Genomic DNA, 15,926 nt, shown 5'->3' on the forward strand with positions numbered 1-15,926 from the left:
CCCTGATGTCTGACTATAAGTCTCCGTTATTGACGTTACCCTGATGTCTGACTATAAGTCCCCGTTATTGACGTTACCCTGATGTCTGACTATAAGTCCCCGTTATTGACGTTACCCTGATGTCTGACTATAAGTCTCCGTTATTGACGTTACCCTGATGTCTGACTATAAGTCCCCGTTATTGACGTTACCCTGATGTCTGACTATAAGTCCCCGTTATTGACGTTACCCTGATGTCTGACTATAAGTCCCCGTTATTGACGTTACCCTGATGTCTGACTATAAGTCCCCGTTATTGACGTTACCCTGATGTCTGACTATAAGTCTCCGTTATTGACGTTACCCTGATGTCTGACTATAAGTCCCCGTTATTGACGTTACCCTGATGTCTGACTATAAGTCCCCGTTATTGACGTTACCCTGATGTCTGACTATAAGTCCCCGTTATTGACGTTATCCTGATGTCTGACTATAAGTCTCCGTTATTGACGTTACCCTGATGTCTGACTATAAGTCCCCGTTATTGACGTTACCCTGATGTCTGACTATAAGTTTCCGTTATTGACGTTACCCTGATGACTGACTATAAGTCCCCGTTATTGACGTTACCCTGGTGACTGACTATAGGTCTCGTTATTGACGTTACCTGATGTCTGACTATAAGTCTCCGTTATTGACGTTACCCTGATGTCTGACTATAAGTCCCCGTTATTGACGTTACCCTGGTGACTGACTATAGGTCTCGTTATTGGCGTTGCCCTGATGACTGATTATAAGTCCCCGTTATTGACGTTACCCTGATGTCTGACTATAAGTCCCCGTTATTGACGTTACCCTGATGTCTGACTATAAGTCCCCGTTATTGACGTTACCCTTATGTCTGACTATAAGTCCCCGTTATTGACGTTACCCTGATGTCTGACTATAAGTCCTCGTTATTGACGTTACCCTGATGTCTGACTATAAGTCTCCGTTATTGACGTTACCCTGATGTCTGACTATAAGTCCTCGTTATTGACGTTACCCTGATGTCTGACTATAAGTCCTCGTTATTGACGTTACCCTGATGTCTGACTATAAGTCCCCGTTATTGGCGTTACCCTGATGACTGACTATAAGTCCCCGTTATTGACGTTACCCTGATGACGGACTATAAGTCCCCGTTATTGACGTTACCCTGATGTCTGACTATAAGTCCCCGTTATTGACGTTACCCTGATGTCTGACTATAAGTCCCCGTTATTGACGTTACCCTGATGTCTGACTATAAGTCCCCGTTATTGACGTTACCCTGATGTCTGACTATAAGTCTCCGTTATTGACGTTACCCTGATGACTGACTATAAGTCCCGTTATTGACGTTACCCTGATGTCTGACTATAAGTCTCCGTTATTGACGTTACCCTGATGTCTGACTATAAGTCCTCCGTTATTGACGTTACCCTGATGTCTGACTATAAGTCCCCGTTATTGACGTTACCCTGATGTCTGACTATAAGTCCCCGTTATTGACGTTACCCTGATGTCTGACTATAAGTCCCCGTTATTGACGTTACCCTGATGTCTGACTATAAGTCCCCGTTATTGACGTTACCATGATGACTGACTATAAGTCTCCGTTATTGACGTTACCCTGATGTCTGACTATAAGTCCCCGTTATTGACGTTACCCTGATGTCTGACTATAAGTCTCCGTTATTGACGTTACCCTGATGTCTGACTATAAGTCCCCGTTATTGACGTTACCCTGATGACGGACTATAAGTCCCCGTTATTGACGTTACCCTGATGACTGAAGTCCTCGTTATTGACGTTACCTGATGTCTGACTATAAGTCCCCGTTATTGACGTTACCCGATGTCTGACTATAAGTCTCCGTTATTGACGTTACCCTGATGTCTGACTATAAGTCTCCGTTATTGACGTTACCCTGATGTCTGACTATAAGTCTCCGTTATTGACGTTACCCTGATGACTGAAGTCCTCGTTATTGACGTTACCTGATGTCTGACTATAAGTCCACGTTATTGACGTTACCCTGATGTCTGACTATAAGTCCACGTTATTGACGTTACCCTGATGTCTGACTATAAGTCTCCGTTATTGACGTTACCCTGATGTCTGACTATAAGTCCCCGTTATTGACGTTACCCTGATGTCTGACTATAAGTCCCCGTTATTGACGTTACCCTGATGTCTGACTATAAGTCCCCGTTATTGACGTTACCCTGATGTCTGACTATAAGTCCCCGTTATTGACGTTACCCTGATGACTGACTATAAGTCTCCGTTATTGACGTTACCCTGATGTCTGACTATAAGTCCCCGTTATTGACGTTACCCTGATGTCTGACTATAAGTCCTCGTTATTGACGTTACCCTGATGTCTGACTATAAGTCCCCGTTATGGACGTTACCCTGATGTCTGACTATAAGTCCCCGTTATGGACGTTACCCTGATGTCTGACTATAAGTCCCCGTTATTGACGTTACCCTGATGTCTGACTATAAGTCTCCGTTATTGACGTTACCCTGATGTCTGACTATAAGTCTCCGTTATTGACGTTACCCTGATGTCTGACTATAAGTCCCCGTTATTGACGTTACCCTGATGTCTGACTATAAGTCTCCGTTATTGACGTTACCCTGATGTCTGACTATAAGTCCCCGTTATTGACGTTACCCTGATGTCTGACTATAAGTCCCCGTTATTGACGTTACCCTGATGTCTGACTATAAGTCCCCGTTATTGACGTTACCCTGATGTCTGACTATAAGTCCCCGTTATTGACGTTACCCTGATGTCTGACTATAAGTCCCCGTTATTGACGTTACCCTGATGTCTGACTATAAGTCCCCGTTATTGACGTTACCCTGATGTCTGACTATAAGTCCCCGTTATTGACGTTACCCTGATGTCTGACTATAAGTCTCCGTTATTGACGTTACCCTGATGACTGACTATAAGTCCCCGTTATTGACGTTACCCTGATGTCTGACTATAAGTCCCCGTTATTGACGTTACCCTGATGTCTGACTATAAGTCTCCGTTATTGACGTTACCCTGATGTCTGACCCTAAGTCCCCGTTATTGACGTTACCCTGATGTCTGACTATAAGTCCCCGTTATTGACGTTACCCTGATGTCTTACTATAAGTCCCCGTTATTGACGTTACCCTGATGTCTGACTATAAGTCACGTTCTTGTGGTTACCCTGATGTCTGACTATAAGTCACGTTCTTGTGGTTACCCTGATGTATGACTATAAGTCTCCGTTATTGACGTTACCCTGATGTCTGACTATAAGTCACGTTCTTGTGGTTACCCTGATGTCTGACTATAAGTCACGTTCTTGTGGTTACCCTGATGTATGACTATAAGTCTCCGTTATTGACGTTACCCTGATGACCGAAGTCCCCGTTATTGACGTTACCCTGGTAACTGACTATAAGTCCCCGTTATTGACGTTACCCTGATGTCTGACTATAAGTTTCCGTTATTGACGTTACCCTGATGTCTGACTATAAGTTTCCGTTATTGACGTTACCCTGATGACTGACTATAAGTCCCCGTTATTGACGTTACCCTGATGACTGACTATAAGTCCCCGTTATTGACGTTACCCTGATGTCTGACTATAAGTCCCCGTTATTGACGTTACCCTGATGACCGAAGTCCCCGTTATTAACGTTACCCTGATGACTGACTATAAGTCCCCGTTATTGACGTTACCCTGATGTCTGACTATAAGTTTCCGTTATTGACGTTACCCTGATGTCTGACTATAAGTTTCCGTTATTGACGTTACCCTGATGACTGACTATAAGTTTCCGTTATTGACGTTACCCTGATGTCTGACTATAAGTTTCCGTTATTGACGTTACCCTGATGTCTGACTATAAGTCCCCGTTATTGACGTTACCCTGATGACCGAAGTCCCCGTTATTAACGTTACCCTGATGACTGACTATAAGTCCCCGTTATTGACGTTACCCTGATGTCTGACTATAAGTTTCCGTTATTGACGTTACCCTGATGACGGACTGTAAGTCCCCGTTATTGACGTTATCCTGATGTCTGACTATAAGTCTCCGTTATTGACGTTACCCTGATGTCTGACTATAAGTCCCCGTTATTGACGTTACCCTGATGTCTGACTATAAGTCCCCGTTATTGACGTTACCCTGATGTCTGACTATAAGTCTCCGTTATTGACGTTACCTGATGTCTGACTATAAGTCCCCGTTATTGACGTTACCCTGATGTCTGACTATAAGTCCCCGTTATTGACGTTACCCTGATGTCTGACTATAAGTCCCCGTTATTGACGTTACCCTGATGTCTGACTATAAGTCCCCGTTATTGACGTTACCCTGATGTCTGACTATAAGTCCCCGTTATTGACGTTACCCTGATGTCTGACTATAAGTCTCCGTTATTGACGTTACCCTGATGTCTGACTATAAGTCCCCGTTATTGACGTTACCCTGATGTCTGACTATAAGTCCCCGTTATTGACGTTACCCTGATGTCTGACTATAAGTCCCCGTTATTGACGTTACCCTGATGTCTGACTATAAGTCCCCGTTATTGACGTTACCCTGATGTCTGACTATAAGTCCCCGTTATGGACGTTACCCTGATGTCTGACTATAAGTCTCCGTTATTGACGTTACCCTGATGTCTGACTATAAGTCCCCGTTATTGACGTTACCCTGATGTCTGACTATAAGTCTCCGTTATTGACGTTACCCTGATGACCGAAGTCCCCGTTATTGACGTTACCCTGATGTCTGACTATAAGTCCCCGTTATTGACGTTACCCTGATGACTGACTATAAGTCCCCGTTATTGACGTTACCCTGATGACTGACTATAAGTCCCCGTTATTGACGTTACCCTGATGTCTGACTATAAGTCCCCGTTATTGACGTTACCCTGATGACCGAAGTCCCCGTTATTGACGTTACCCTGATGTCTGACTACAAGTCCCCGTTATTGACGTTACCCTGATGACTGACTATAAGTCCCCGTTATTGACGTTACCCTGATGTCTGACTATAAGTCTCCGTTATTGACGTTACCCTGATGTCTGACTATAAGTCCCCGTTATTGACGTTACCCTGATGTCTGACTATAAGTCCCCGTTATTGACGTTACCCTGATGTCTGACTATAAGTCCCCGTTATTGACGTTACCCTGATGTCTGACTATAAGTCCCCGTTATTGACGTTACCCTGATGTCTGACTATAAGTCCCCGTTATTGACGTTACCCTGATGTCTGACTATAAGTCCCCGTTATTGACGTTACCCTGATGTCTGACTATAAGTCCCCGTTATTGACGTTACCCTGATGTCTGACTATAAGTCCCCGTTATTGACGTTACCCTGATGACTGACTATAAGTCTCCGTTATTGACGTTACCCTGATGTCTGACTATAAGTCCCCGTTATTGACGTTACCCTGATGTCTGACTATAAGTCCCCGTTATTGACGTTACCCTGATGTCTGACTATAAGTCCCCGTTATTGACGTTACCCTGATGTCTGACTATAAGTCCCCGTTATTGACGTTACCCTGATGTCTGACTATAAGTCCCCGTTATTGACGTTACCCTGATGTCTGACTATAAGTCCCCGTTATTGACGTTACCCTGATGTCTGACTATAAGTCCCCGTTATTGACGTTACCCTGATGTCTGACTATAAGTCCCCGTTATTGACGTTACCCTGATGTCTGACTATAAGTCCCCGTTATTGACGTTACCCTGATGTCTGACTATAAGTCCCCGTTATTGACGTTACCCTGATGTCTGACTATAAGTCCCCGTTATTGACGTTACCCTGATGTCTGACTATAAGTCCCCGTTATTGACGTTACCCTGATGTCTGACTATAAGTCTCCGTTATTGACGTTACCCTGGTGACTGACTATAGGTCTCGTTATTGACGTTACCCTGATGACTGAAGTCCCCGTTATTGACGTTACCCTGATGACTGAAGTCCCCGTTATTGACGTTACCCTGGTGACTGACTATAGGTCTCGTTATTGACGTTACCCTGATGTCTGACTATAAGTCTCCCGTTATTGACGTTACCCTGATGACTGAAGTCCCCGTTATTGACGTTACCCTGATGTCTGACTATAAGTCCTCGTTATTGACGTTACCCTGATGACTGAAGTCCTCGTTATTGACGTTACCCTGATGACTGACTATAAGTCCCCGTTATTGACGTTACCCTGATGTCTGACTATAAGTCCCCGTTATTGACGTTACCCTGATGTCTGACTATAAGTCCCCGTTATTGACGTTACCCTGATGTCTGACTATAAGTCTCCGTTATTGACGTTACCCTGATGACTGACTATAAGTCCCCGTTATTGACGTTACCCTGATGTCTGACTATAAGTCCCCGTTATTGACGTTACCCTGATGTCTGACTATAAGTCCCCGTTATTGACGTTACCCTGATGTCTGACTATAAGTCTCCGTTATTGACGTTACCCTGATGTCTGACTATAAGTCCCCGTTATTGACGTTACCCTGATGTCTGACTATAAGTCCCCGTTATTGACGTTACCTGATGTCTGACTATAAGTCCCTGTTATTGACGTTACCCTGATGTCTGACTATAAGTCCCCGTTATTGACGTTACCTGATGTCTGACTATAAGTCCCCGTTATTGACGTTACCCTGATGTCTGACTATAAGTCTCCGTTATTGACGTTACCCTGATGTCTGACTATAAGTCCCCGTTATTGACGTTACCCTGATGACGGACTATAAGTCCCTGTTAGTGACGTTACCCTGATGTCTGACTATAAGTCCCTGTTATTGACGTTACCCTGATGTCTGACTATAAGTCTCCGTTATTGACGTTACCCTGATGTCTGACTATAAGTCCCCGTTATTGACGTTACCCTGATGACGGACTATAAGTCCCCGTTATTGACGTTACCCTGATGTCTGACTATAAGTCCCCGTTATTGACGTTACCCTGATGTCTGACTATAAGTCCTCGTTATTGACGTTACCCTGATGTCTGACTATAAGTCCCCGTTATTGACGTTACCCTGATGTCTGACTATAAGTCCCCGTTATTGACGTTACCCTAATGGCCGATTAGAAGCCCATGTTATTGGCGTTACCTGGCTCGAGATTCACCTGGCGCTGGCACCATGCCTGTATAGGGCCAGAACGCGCTAGTATACGAACACGCTGAATTCTGCGACACTATCGGTGTCGATTAGGTTTTGCTATGTGGGCGTGACATAACACATACCTGATATATACGGATAAATTAGATATTTATTAACCCCAAAACACACATTTAGTCCTATTTTGTCTGCATAGTCGCTTAAGCTGGTCAAAATTTCACACTTCATTCGACGCCAAATTACATACTATGAAGGTGGCAGTCAACATAATCACACTTCCAGTGCACTATGGAGCACAAATATAGCTGTTTTCAGTTTGGGAAATACATGAAAGTCTCATGGAGCGAGATCATGTGAATAAGGCGGATGTTCAATCAATTTAACGCCACAATCTTGAATGGCAGTCATGGCAATGACGGACACTTTCACCCTAACCCTAACCCTAACCCTAACCCTAACCGATTTTGTCCATTTTGCAAACACCGCTTGTCTTGTTTATTTTAGAGTGCTACCTCGTCGATATAAAATAACTAAATGAGACCAGTCCTTGGGTACACGGCCCTTTATAGTCAGAGAATACAAGGACTTAAAAAGAGCATCTTTGAGTACCTCCTTCAATACGAGGCTCATAACATATCGATCAGCCCTCGTAAGTGTCATGCCAAATTCAAGTTATCTGCACCAAAATCTTAGCGACACAAAAAGGTATTGGAGAAATCCAAGTTTTCATTTGCAGTACGCTCTAGCCCTACACTAGACATGGTGTCATGGCAAGGGGACACTCGGGCTAGGCGCTACCCTGCGGCTGAATATAAGTCCCCGAAGTTTGGCGTTACCCTACTTGATAAATATAAGTCTATAAAGTTTGACGTCAACCTGTTGGTTAAATATCAGTCCCGAAAGTTTGGCGCTACCCGTGCTGACTGAATATAAGTCCCTGAAGTTTGGCGCTACCCTACTGGTTGAATAAGTCCCCTGAAGTTTGGCGTTACCCTACTGGTTGAATAAGACCCCTGAAGTTTGGCGTAACCCTACTGGTTGAATAAGGCCCCTGAAGTTTGGAGTTACCCTACTGGTTGAATAAGTCCCCTGAAGTTTGGCGTTACCCTACTGGTTGAATAAGTCCCCTGAAGTTTGGCGTTACCCTACTGGTTGAATAAGTCTCCCTTAAGTTTGGCGTAACCCTACTGGTTGAATAAGTCCCCTGAAGTTTGGCGTAACCCTGCTGGCTGAATTTAATTCAAAAGTTTGGCGTTACCCTACTGATGCACACGTGTTTTCTGTTCTTTCGAGATTATCTAATTATACAAAATTAATTGAATTGATAGATGACATCCTCTTCTACATTTTAACTATTGTTTAGACCAGTTTTTATTTCCCCGTCTTCCCTTGTGAATTCCCAAACATTTAGCCCCTAGAATCACTGAAAAGCCAGAGAAGGACGAAAAGTTGTGTGGTGCAGTTTTATCTGTATAGTAAGTTACTAAATCCATATTTAGATGTGTTGTTCACTTGTCGTTTGTGCAATCTCAGTTACCCCGTTTGTTTATTTTCGCCAGTCTTTGTTGATCGGGATACAAACATTCTCAATTAAGAGTCATACATAGTCTTTGAGTGTATTAACATTTTAGCTAGAACTCCTTACTCGTGAAAATACTATTTTTGTCCAAATATTTTGTAACAAGTTGACTTCTCAGTAGGAACATAAGGAGTGATGCAATGACGTACACAAATAAATTTAATTTTCTTTTACTTTTTATGAGAGACATGTAGAAATAAATTGCATAGTTTTAAATAAATACAAAGTTGTAAGACTTCTATCACAAATGATGAGACTATCGTTATGGACGTTTGCGTTAAAGCGACTATAACCGTAAAAGTCACCGTTGAAAAATATTATCAGACGTACGGTGTTTTAGCAGATACCTTCTGTATATCAACTATAATAATTATACATGTATAATTATAATTATGATAATTAAATAAAGTGTCTGCAACTGTGTACTGGTTATAAACCACTTTCACCCCAATTCGTGTTTGTTAACAGTGTTACACGGAGAAAACTGGATGGGGTCAAGTGGTGCGAGTAACGGCAGCATTGTTTACGAGAGGTTTTATATACATTACTGAAGGACATACCGAATTGTAATGCTATTGTTTCGCAGTTATTTAAGTACTTAAAAAATACGGTTGCGGACACTAAAAAAACAGTTTGCCTGACTATGTTTTCTTACCGTGATTTTTTTATAGTTATAGTCGTTTTAAAACAATGAAGATTAAACATAAACAATAACAATGAAAAAATTCATGCTTCGATTTCTGTTGGCCACGACACACGAGAAAGGGGCGACAACTGCTGCAACACTAACGTATAAATAAACCGGGAAACTCGAGTGACCGGATCAAACTTTAACTACCACAGCAAAGCTAACATTGACTGTGATCATTATCGTGACCCCCAGCCCCCAACCAAAAAAAAAGTGTTTGTAACAGCACCGACAGGCATATACACTCCTCGTCACAAAAATACATAAAATGACACCAACCGCATACGAAATATCAGCACCATCAAATGGCACCGACGGTATAGGAAATATCTAATTAAACAACAATCATCGTAATGCTTATCAGACCTAAAGTCATAATCCCACAATGACGACCTGTCATGTTGACTTTTCAATGACATTTTATCTGTTTTTCCTCCTCTTTATTTTGCCTCCTCTCTTTTTTCACCCTTGTTGGCAACTTGAGTAACTCGTCTATTTATAGTCCATCACTACTTATAGCTTACACGACACAAGCAGTTTATATGAACCTGCTCATCAGATAGCTTTCAAAGAGATACCCTAACATCCGAGATCAAACATACATAATGTATGTAGTAGCGTCTACACTGAGTAATGTTATTTGACCTGCAATTAATGAACACATACATTGTACTTGTTAACAATTCAACGCCTGGATATGTTATTTGTCCATGCTATTTTTGTATTGAGCGTCTGACCCAGAGATCAGTCTGGACCAAATTAATACCCCACGACCAAGTCAACGTGACAGGTTAGTCTGACTAGACAGAGGCAGAGAAAGATAGAATTTCTTCGAGATGCAATTCATAATTTTTAAACTTAAAAGCTTATCGTTAAGTATATAACTGAACCTGACCTTGTTTTAAATCCATCATAATTGTTCTTTGTCGGCACTGTAGCATTTGTTCGTATTGCTCTTATTTCTTAACGCAATTTATGTTCACCTTCTAGACCATCAACATTCAAAACAATTCCCTAATACAATGTGTCATCATCACGTTCAATTTTTAGACCATCAACTTTCAAAACAATTCCCTAACGCAATGTGCCATAATAACGTTTACTTTCTAGACCATCAACGTTCAAAATAATTCTCTAACGCAATGTGTGATTACGTTCACCTTCTAGACCATCAACATTCAAAACAATTCCCTAACACAATGTGTGATTATGTTCACCTTCTAGACCATCAACATTCAAAACAATTCCCTAACACAATGTGTGATTACGTTCACCTTCTAGACCATCAACATTCAAAACAATTCCCTAACACAATGTGTGATTACGTTCACCTTCTAGACTATCAACATTCAAAACAATTCCCTAACACAATGTGTCATCATCACGTTCACCTTCTAGACTATCAACATTCAAAACAATTCCCTAACACAATGTGTGATTACGTTCACCTTCTAGACCATCAACATTCAAAACAATTCCCTAACACAATGTGTCATCATCACGTCTACCTTCAAGACCATCAACATTCAAAACAATTCTCTAACACAATGTGTGATTACGTTCACCTTCTAGACCATAACATTATAAACAATTCCCTAACAATATGAGTGATAACGTTCACCTTCTAGACCATCAACATTCAAAACAATTCCCTAACACAATGTGTGATTACGTTCACCTTCTAGACCATCAACATTCAAAACAATTCCCTTACACAATGTGTCATCATCACGTTTACTTTCTAGACCATCAACATTAGAAACGATACCCTAACACAATGTATCATCTCGTGCAGTGTCTGTGGTAATTTCCTTAAGCTCCATGAGACTGCCCTTAACGGCCCCGCCTGACTGATCCGCACTCTGTACGGAGTCCGTGTCGGAGAACTCCTGTATGAAGGTATCCACGGGTTCATCAGTCAAACTAATATTGGTAATGAGATCGAGTGTCTGAAGAGTGTCGTCTGCTCCACGCTTGGCCTTAGCGGTTGGGATGTGCTGGTACATCTCCTGGTCGGTGTCCATATTCGGAGAAAGTTTGATCAGTGACGAATAGGACACCGCATACAGTTGACACAACTTCTTACCATCCTTGTACGCCCTCTGGTGGCCACAGCTCTCGCGCTCGTTTTCCGCCACCTCCACAGTACACGGCAAGTCTAGAGGAAGCTCGAACAGAACATTACGCCGATTGGATGCTGTACTTCCCACAATGCTTTCGCAGACAGAATGACTTTTCAGTACCAGCATTCCTGTGAATATACAAGGATTCACGGGAGCTTTTCCGAAGAGAAGCCTAACTTTAAGTGGCAAGGAAAAGTTTGAAATTATATCCTTCATATGTAATATACATCTACTATCTTTCGAACCTTTCTCATAGATAATATTGAATTTTCCTTTTTGTTTAAAAGGAATCATGACCTCTTTTTCGTCCTTATCTAAACATTTCAGATATTGCTCCTCAACTGTTGTCCAGTTTTTGCTTTTCTTTTTCACCAGACCCGTTTCTGCTGACGTCCGCCATTTTGCTGAGAAAGTACCCTTCACACGCAAGATAGAACCCGCCGAAACTTTTCTCTCTAGATAGCTTTGGCCCTCGCCCTCCTCCTCAACTATTCGAATTCCCTTTAGCCTCGTCCTAGTAAAAATTTTCTTTGGCATCACACTAGCAACCTCGGCAATGTTCCTACAGTAGCGCGCTCTGGTGAAGTCTGGCGGTACCAACTCGAACCACCCTGTAATACAATGGTAATTTACACCATTAAGAACATAATCCGTACATTTGGTACATGCAATCCCCATTCGAAAATACGATTCTAGATTATAGTATTTCGAGGTACATCGTACATGGGAGATAACATACCTGTATTTAAGGGGACATGGGAGATAACATACCTGTATTTAGGGGACATGGGAGATAACATACCTGTATTTAGGGGACATGGGAGATAACATACCTGTATTTAGGGGACATGGAAGGTAACATACCTGTATTTAGGGGGACATGGGAGATAACATACCTGTATTTAGGGGACATGGGAGATAACATACCTGTATTTAGGGGGACATGGGAGATAACATACCTGTATTTAGGGGACATGGGAGATAACATACCTGTATTTAGGGGACATGGGAGATAACATACCTGTATTTAGGGGGACATGGGAGATAACATACCTGTATTTAGGGGGACATGGGAGATAACATACCTGTATTTAGGGGGACATGGGAGATAACACACCTGTATTTAGGGGGGCATGGGAGATAACATACCTGTATTTAGGGGACATGGGAGATAACACACCTGTATTTAGGGGACAAGGGAGGTAACATACCTGTATTTAGGGGACATGGGGATAACACACCTGTATTTAGGGGACATGAGATAACATACCTGTATTTAGGGGACATGGGAGATAACATACCTGTATTTAGGGGACATGGGAGATAACATACCTGTATTTAGGGGACATGGGAGATAACACACATGTATTTAGAGGACATGGGAGATAACATACCTGTATTTAGGGGGACATGGGAGATAACATACCTGTATTTAGGGGGACATGGGGGTAACATACATGTACCTGTATTTAGGGGGACATGGGAGATAACATACCTGTATTTAGGGGGACATGGGAGATAATATACCTGTATTTAGGGGACATGGGGGTAACATACATGTACCTGTATTTAGGGGACATGGGAGATAACATACCTGTATTTAGGGGACATGGGAGATAACACACCTGTATTTAGGGGACATGGGAGATAACATACCTGCATTTAGGGGACATGGGAGATAATATACCTGCATTTAGGGGACATGGGAGGTAACATACCTATATTTAGGGGGACATGGGAGATAACATGCAATAAATTGATGTAAGCTTTAGTACATATGTACATTATTTTGTTTAAACGCGGAGACACATCGGTAAGTTCATGCCGTACATATTCGTTTGAGCACGTGGGCATAGGATATTAAATAGCTTTAATATTAATCAATTGAAGAACATTTTGAATTGAATTATGGCCCTATATATAAGTTTTGTTTTGATACCGTATGGATATTGTGTAAAAGTCCTAATTAGCATAACAAAGCAGAAAGCCGACTGACACTATATTAAGTAGTGTTGACAGTGAAATCACGTGGTTACTCTACCTTGGAAGTCGTCTGGTATAAGGAGAGTCTGTCCGACCTCGAAGTAGGCTCCGTTCGTGTCCTTGTAAATGGTCCGGGCCTTTGCGTGTCGTTTGTTATGACGACTATGTAACCACACGGGCTGTTCCGAATAAATCTTCAGCCCCGGAGACATATTACCCGTCCCGGGGGCCTCAGAAAACCGACACATCCTCTGGAGGAGACCGGATTCCTCCGTAAGATCCCCAAGGCCATACTTCCGATCACTCCAAATTATCTCTGGAGGGGGTGAGTTGTCGTCAGGGGCGGAGGTCGGGTCTTCATCCCGTGGGGCAGGGGGGTCGTCATCTCCATTCTCGTGGACCGGTTCATCCCCAGGGGAAACATTTGTGGTGTCGTCGGAAGTTTGGTTCACATTCGTATCTATGGCTGCTTCGGCCATGTCTGAACACGTGTTAAAGTCACTGGACATCGGAACTAACGGTCAAAACATGATGCAGGTTTCTCAGTACCTAACGTCAACATAACAAACCATGTCTGGCGATCTCATCGATCTGTGTATAAATAGAGTCAACAGTAAACTAGCCGGACCGGTTTTCTGTGGCGGTACCACGCTCCACTGAACCAGGGGAAATAAGCCTTAAACAGGTATAGTTGTAAGCCTATGAGCAGGTAACAGGTAAGAAATCACCTGTACGCGTATTACCTATGATGACGTAATGTGTTAGTCACAGGGAACGCCTTCTTGTGTAATGTTTAATCAAGGGAGGAGAGTAGTCAGGAACTTAAATCAAAGTAATTCAATTGTTTTACGTGGTAATATCCCTCTGTAGCACACCTACACAATGAAACTCAAACATACTGAGAGACGGCACCGGCAATTTAACCAGGAACGTCCCTGATTTAAGACAACATTCTAACAAATCTGTTATAGTAAGAATCATCCCAAAACGTCATCAATCTGAAACTAATGGTCAGTTGTGATGATATCGGTTCATCAAACTCACTAATATCTCGTTATAATGTAGACGACGCTGTACGTCGGGCAAAAAGGCCCGATATCCACTTAGGTAAAGATGAATGGCACTCATATCCATTCCTTTGTCAACAATTTTTTTTTTTTGTAACTTACAATTTTTATTCAGTTTTCAAACACATACGCATATGACATATTAATAACAACATGTCTTCAGATGATGGCAAAGGAAATATATAGTCATTTATCTAATTAATTGACAACAATTTAAACCAACGAATTTAGGAAGGAGATTGTTGTTTAGATTATCAATATTTATTTTATTTTTCTAATGAACAACTGACAAATCAAGGAAAAAAACCTAATTTACATGTTTTCGATTGCATAAACGGGGAGCTTGTGTGGGTAAATTAGAACACTTATCACAATGGAAGGAAGCTTAAGTGAACCTCGTGTAAATGAAGTCAACTGCCAAACAGCCCATGTACCATTTGTACAATCACTAGGTTTCCTTTCCTGCATCAGCCAATGCAAAGACCAATATTGACAATCTCTCCGTGTATTTCATTAACCAATTTAATATTCCCGCTATGAGATTGTAAAATTCAGTGACCACGGTATGACGTCACTTCGTAACGTTGTTCTTCTTATCGTACATGTACATTGTATGCACAGTAGTGGAACAGCGGTCAGTCAGCTACTCGTCGTCAAGGCAACACAGGGTATAGTTCTAAACACGTTTTGATAATTTGAAAGTTTATTGATATTAATATGCATAATGGCGTGTTAATATGCATAATGGCGTGTTAGAGATAAAGTATTTTCACAATAACAACTTTACTATTTGCCCATAAAAAGGGAATTTAATTCTCAATGTGTGTGATTTGGTCACTCTAGAGGGATCGGTTTCGAAAACTTGGGCAATAGACTAGGCCTACAAGACCTCAACAGTGAATAACCAAAACACAAAAAAACCTCACTATTTACACACATTCTAAAACCCTTCAATACTCTATTCTTAAGTCCTTCACATTATGATGTGACCTGGTGGTGTATCCTGCTTGGTGTTTTCGGCAGTATGCTACAGTCGTTCGTCTACATTACGTTACACTTATAAGTGATAAGTGTAGCGTAGTGTAATGCAATCAACCGTGGGTTATCGACGATGAGGTAGCACTATAAAGATGGCATCAGTTCCATGCTATCACAAGCAGACAAAACACGAACATACCACACACCTCACACACATGGGGGAAACCAAAGTTTATCAGAGTTAATCAAAGGGAAGTAACTATGATAGATCAAAATGTAGGAAGGCAGTACAGACAAAACCAGAAACATTATCTGCTATAAGTAAGGTTGTAATACAGATACACACT

At 41.9% G+C, this 15,926-nt stretch overlaps 1 protein-coding gene across 6 annotated transcripts; it reads right to left on the reverse strand.

Annotated features, from left to right (window-relative positions):
* Positions 1-8,881: 8,881 nt before the first annotated feature.
* Positions 8,882-14,161, reverse strand: LOC117325232. 6 transcript variants are annotated; one of them, XR_004532225.1, is made up of 3 exons: positions 13,593-14,161; positions 11,050-12,162; positions 8,882-10,411 (listed from the first exon to the last, which is right to left on the reverse strand). XR_004532225.1 is itself a non-coding variant. In XM_033881326.1 (2 exons), the coding sequence occupies exons 1-2, from the start codon at positions 14,041-14,043 to the stop codon at positions 11,198-11,200; spliced, it is 1,416 nt and encodes a 471-aa protein (XP_033737217.1). In that variant the 5' UTR covers positions 14,044-14,161; the 3' UTR covers positions 8,882-11,197. The 6 variants fall into 6 exon arrangements, 1 of the variants encoding a protein (XP_033737217.1); XR_004532224.1 differs by having other exon boundaries at positions 8,882-10,819; XR_004532223.1 differs by having other exon boundaries at positions 8,882-10,936.
* Positions 14,162-15,926: the final 1,765 nt, after the last annotated feature.

The sequence above is a fragment of the Pecten maximus genome, chromosome 4, assembly GCF_902652985.1.
Source record: "Pecten maximus chromosome 4, xPecMax1.1, whole genome shotgun sequence".
Classification (NCBI taxonomy): Eukaryota; Metazoa; Mollusca; class Bivalvia; order Pectinida; family Pectinidae; genus Pecten; species Pecten maximus.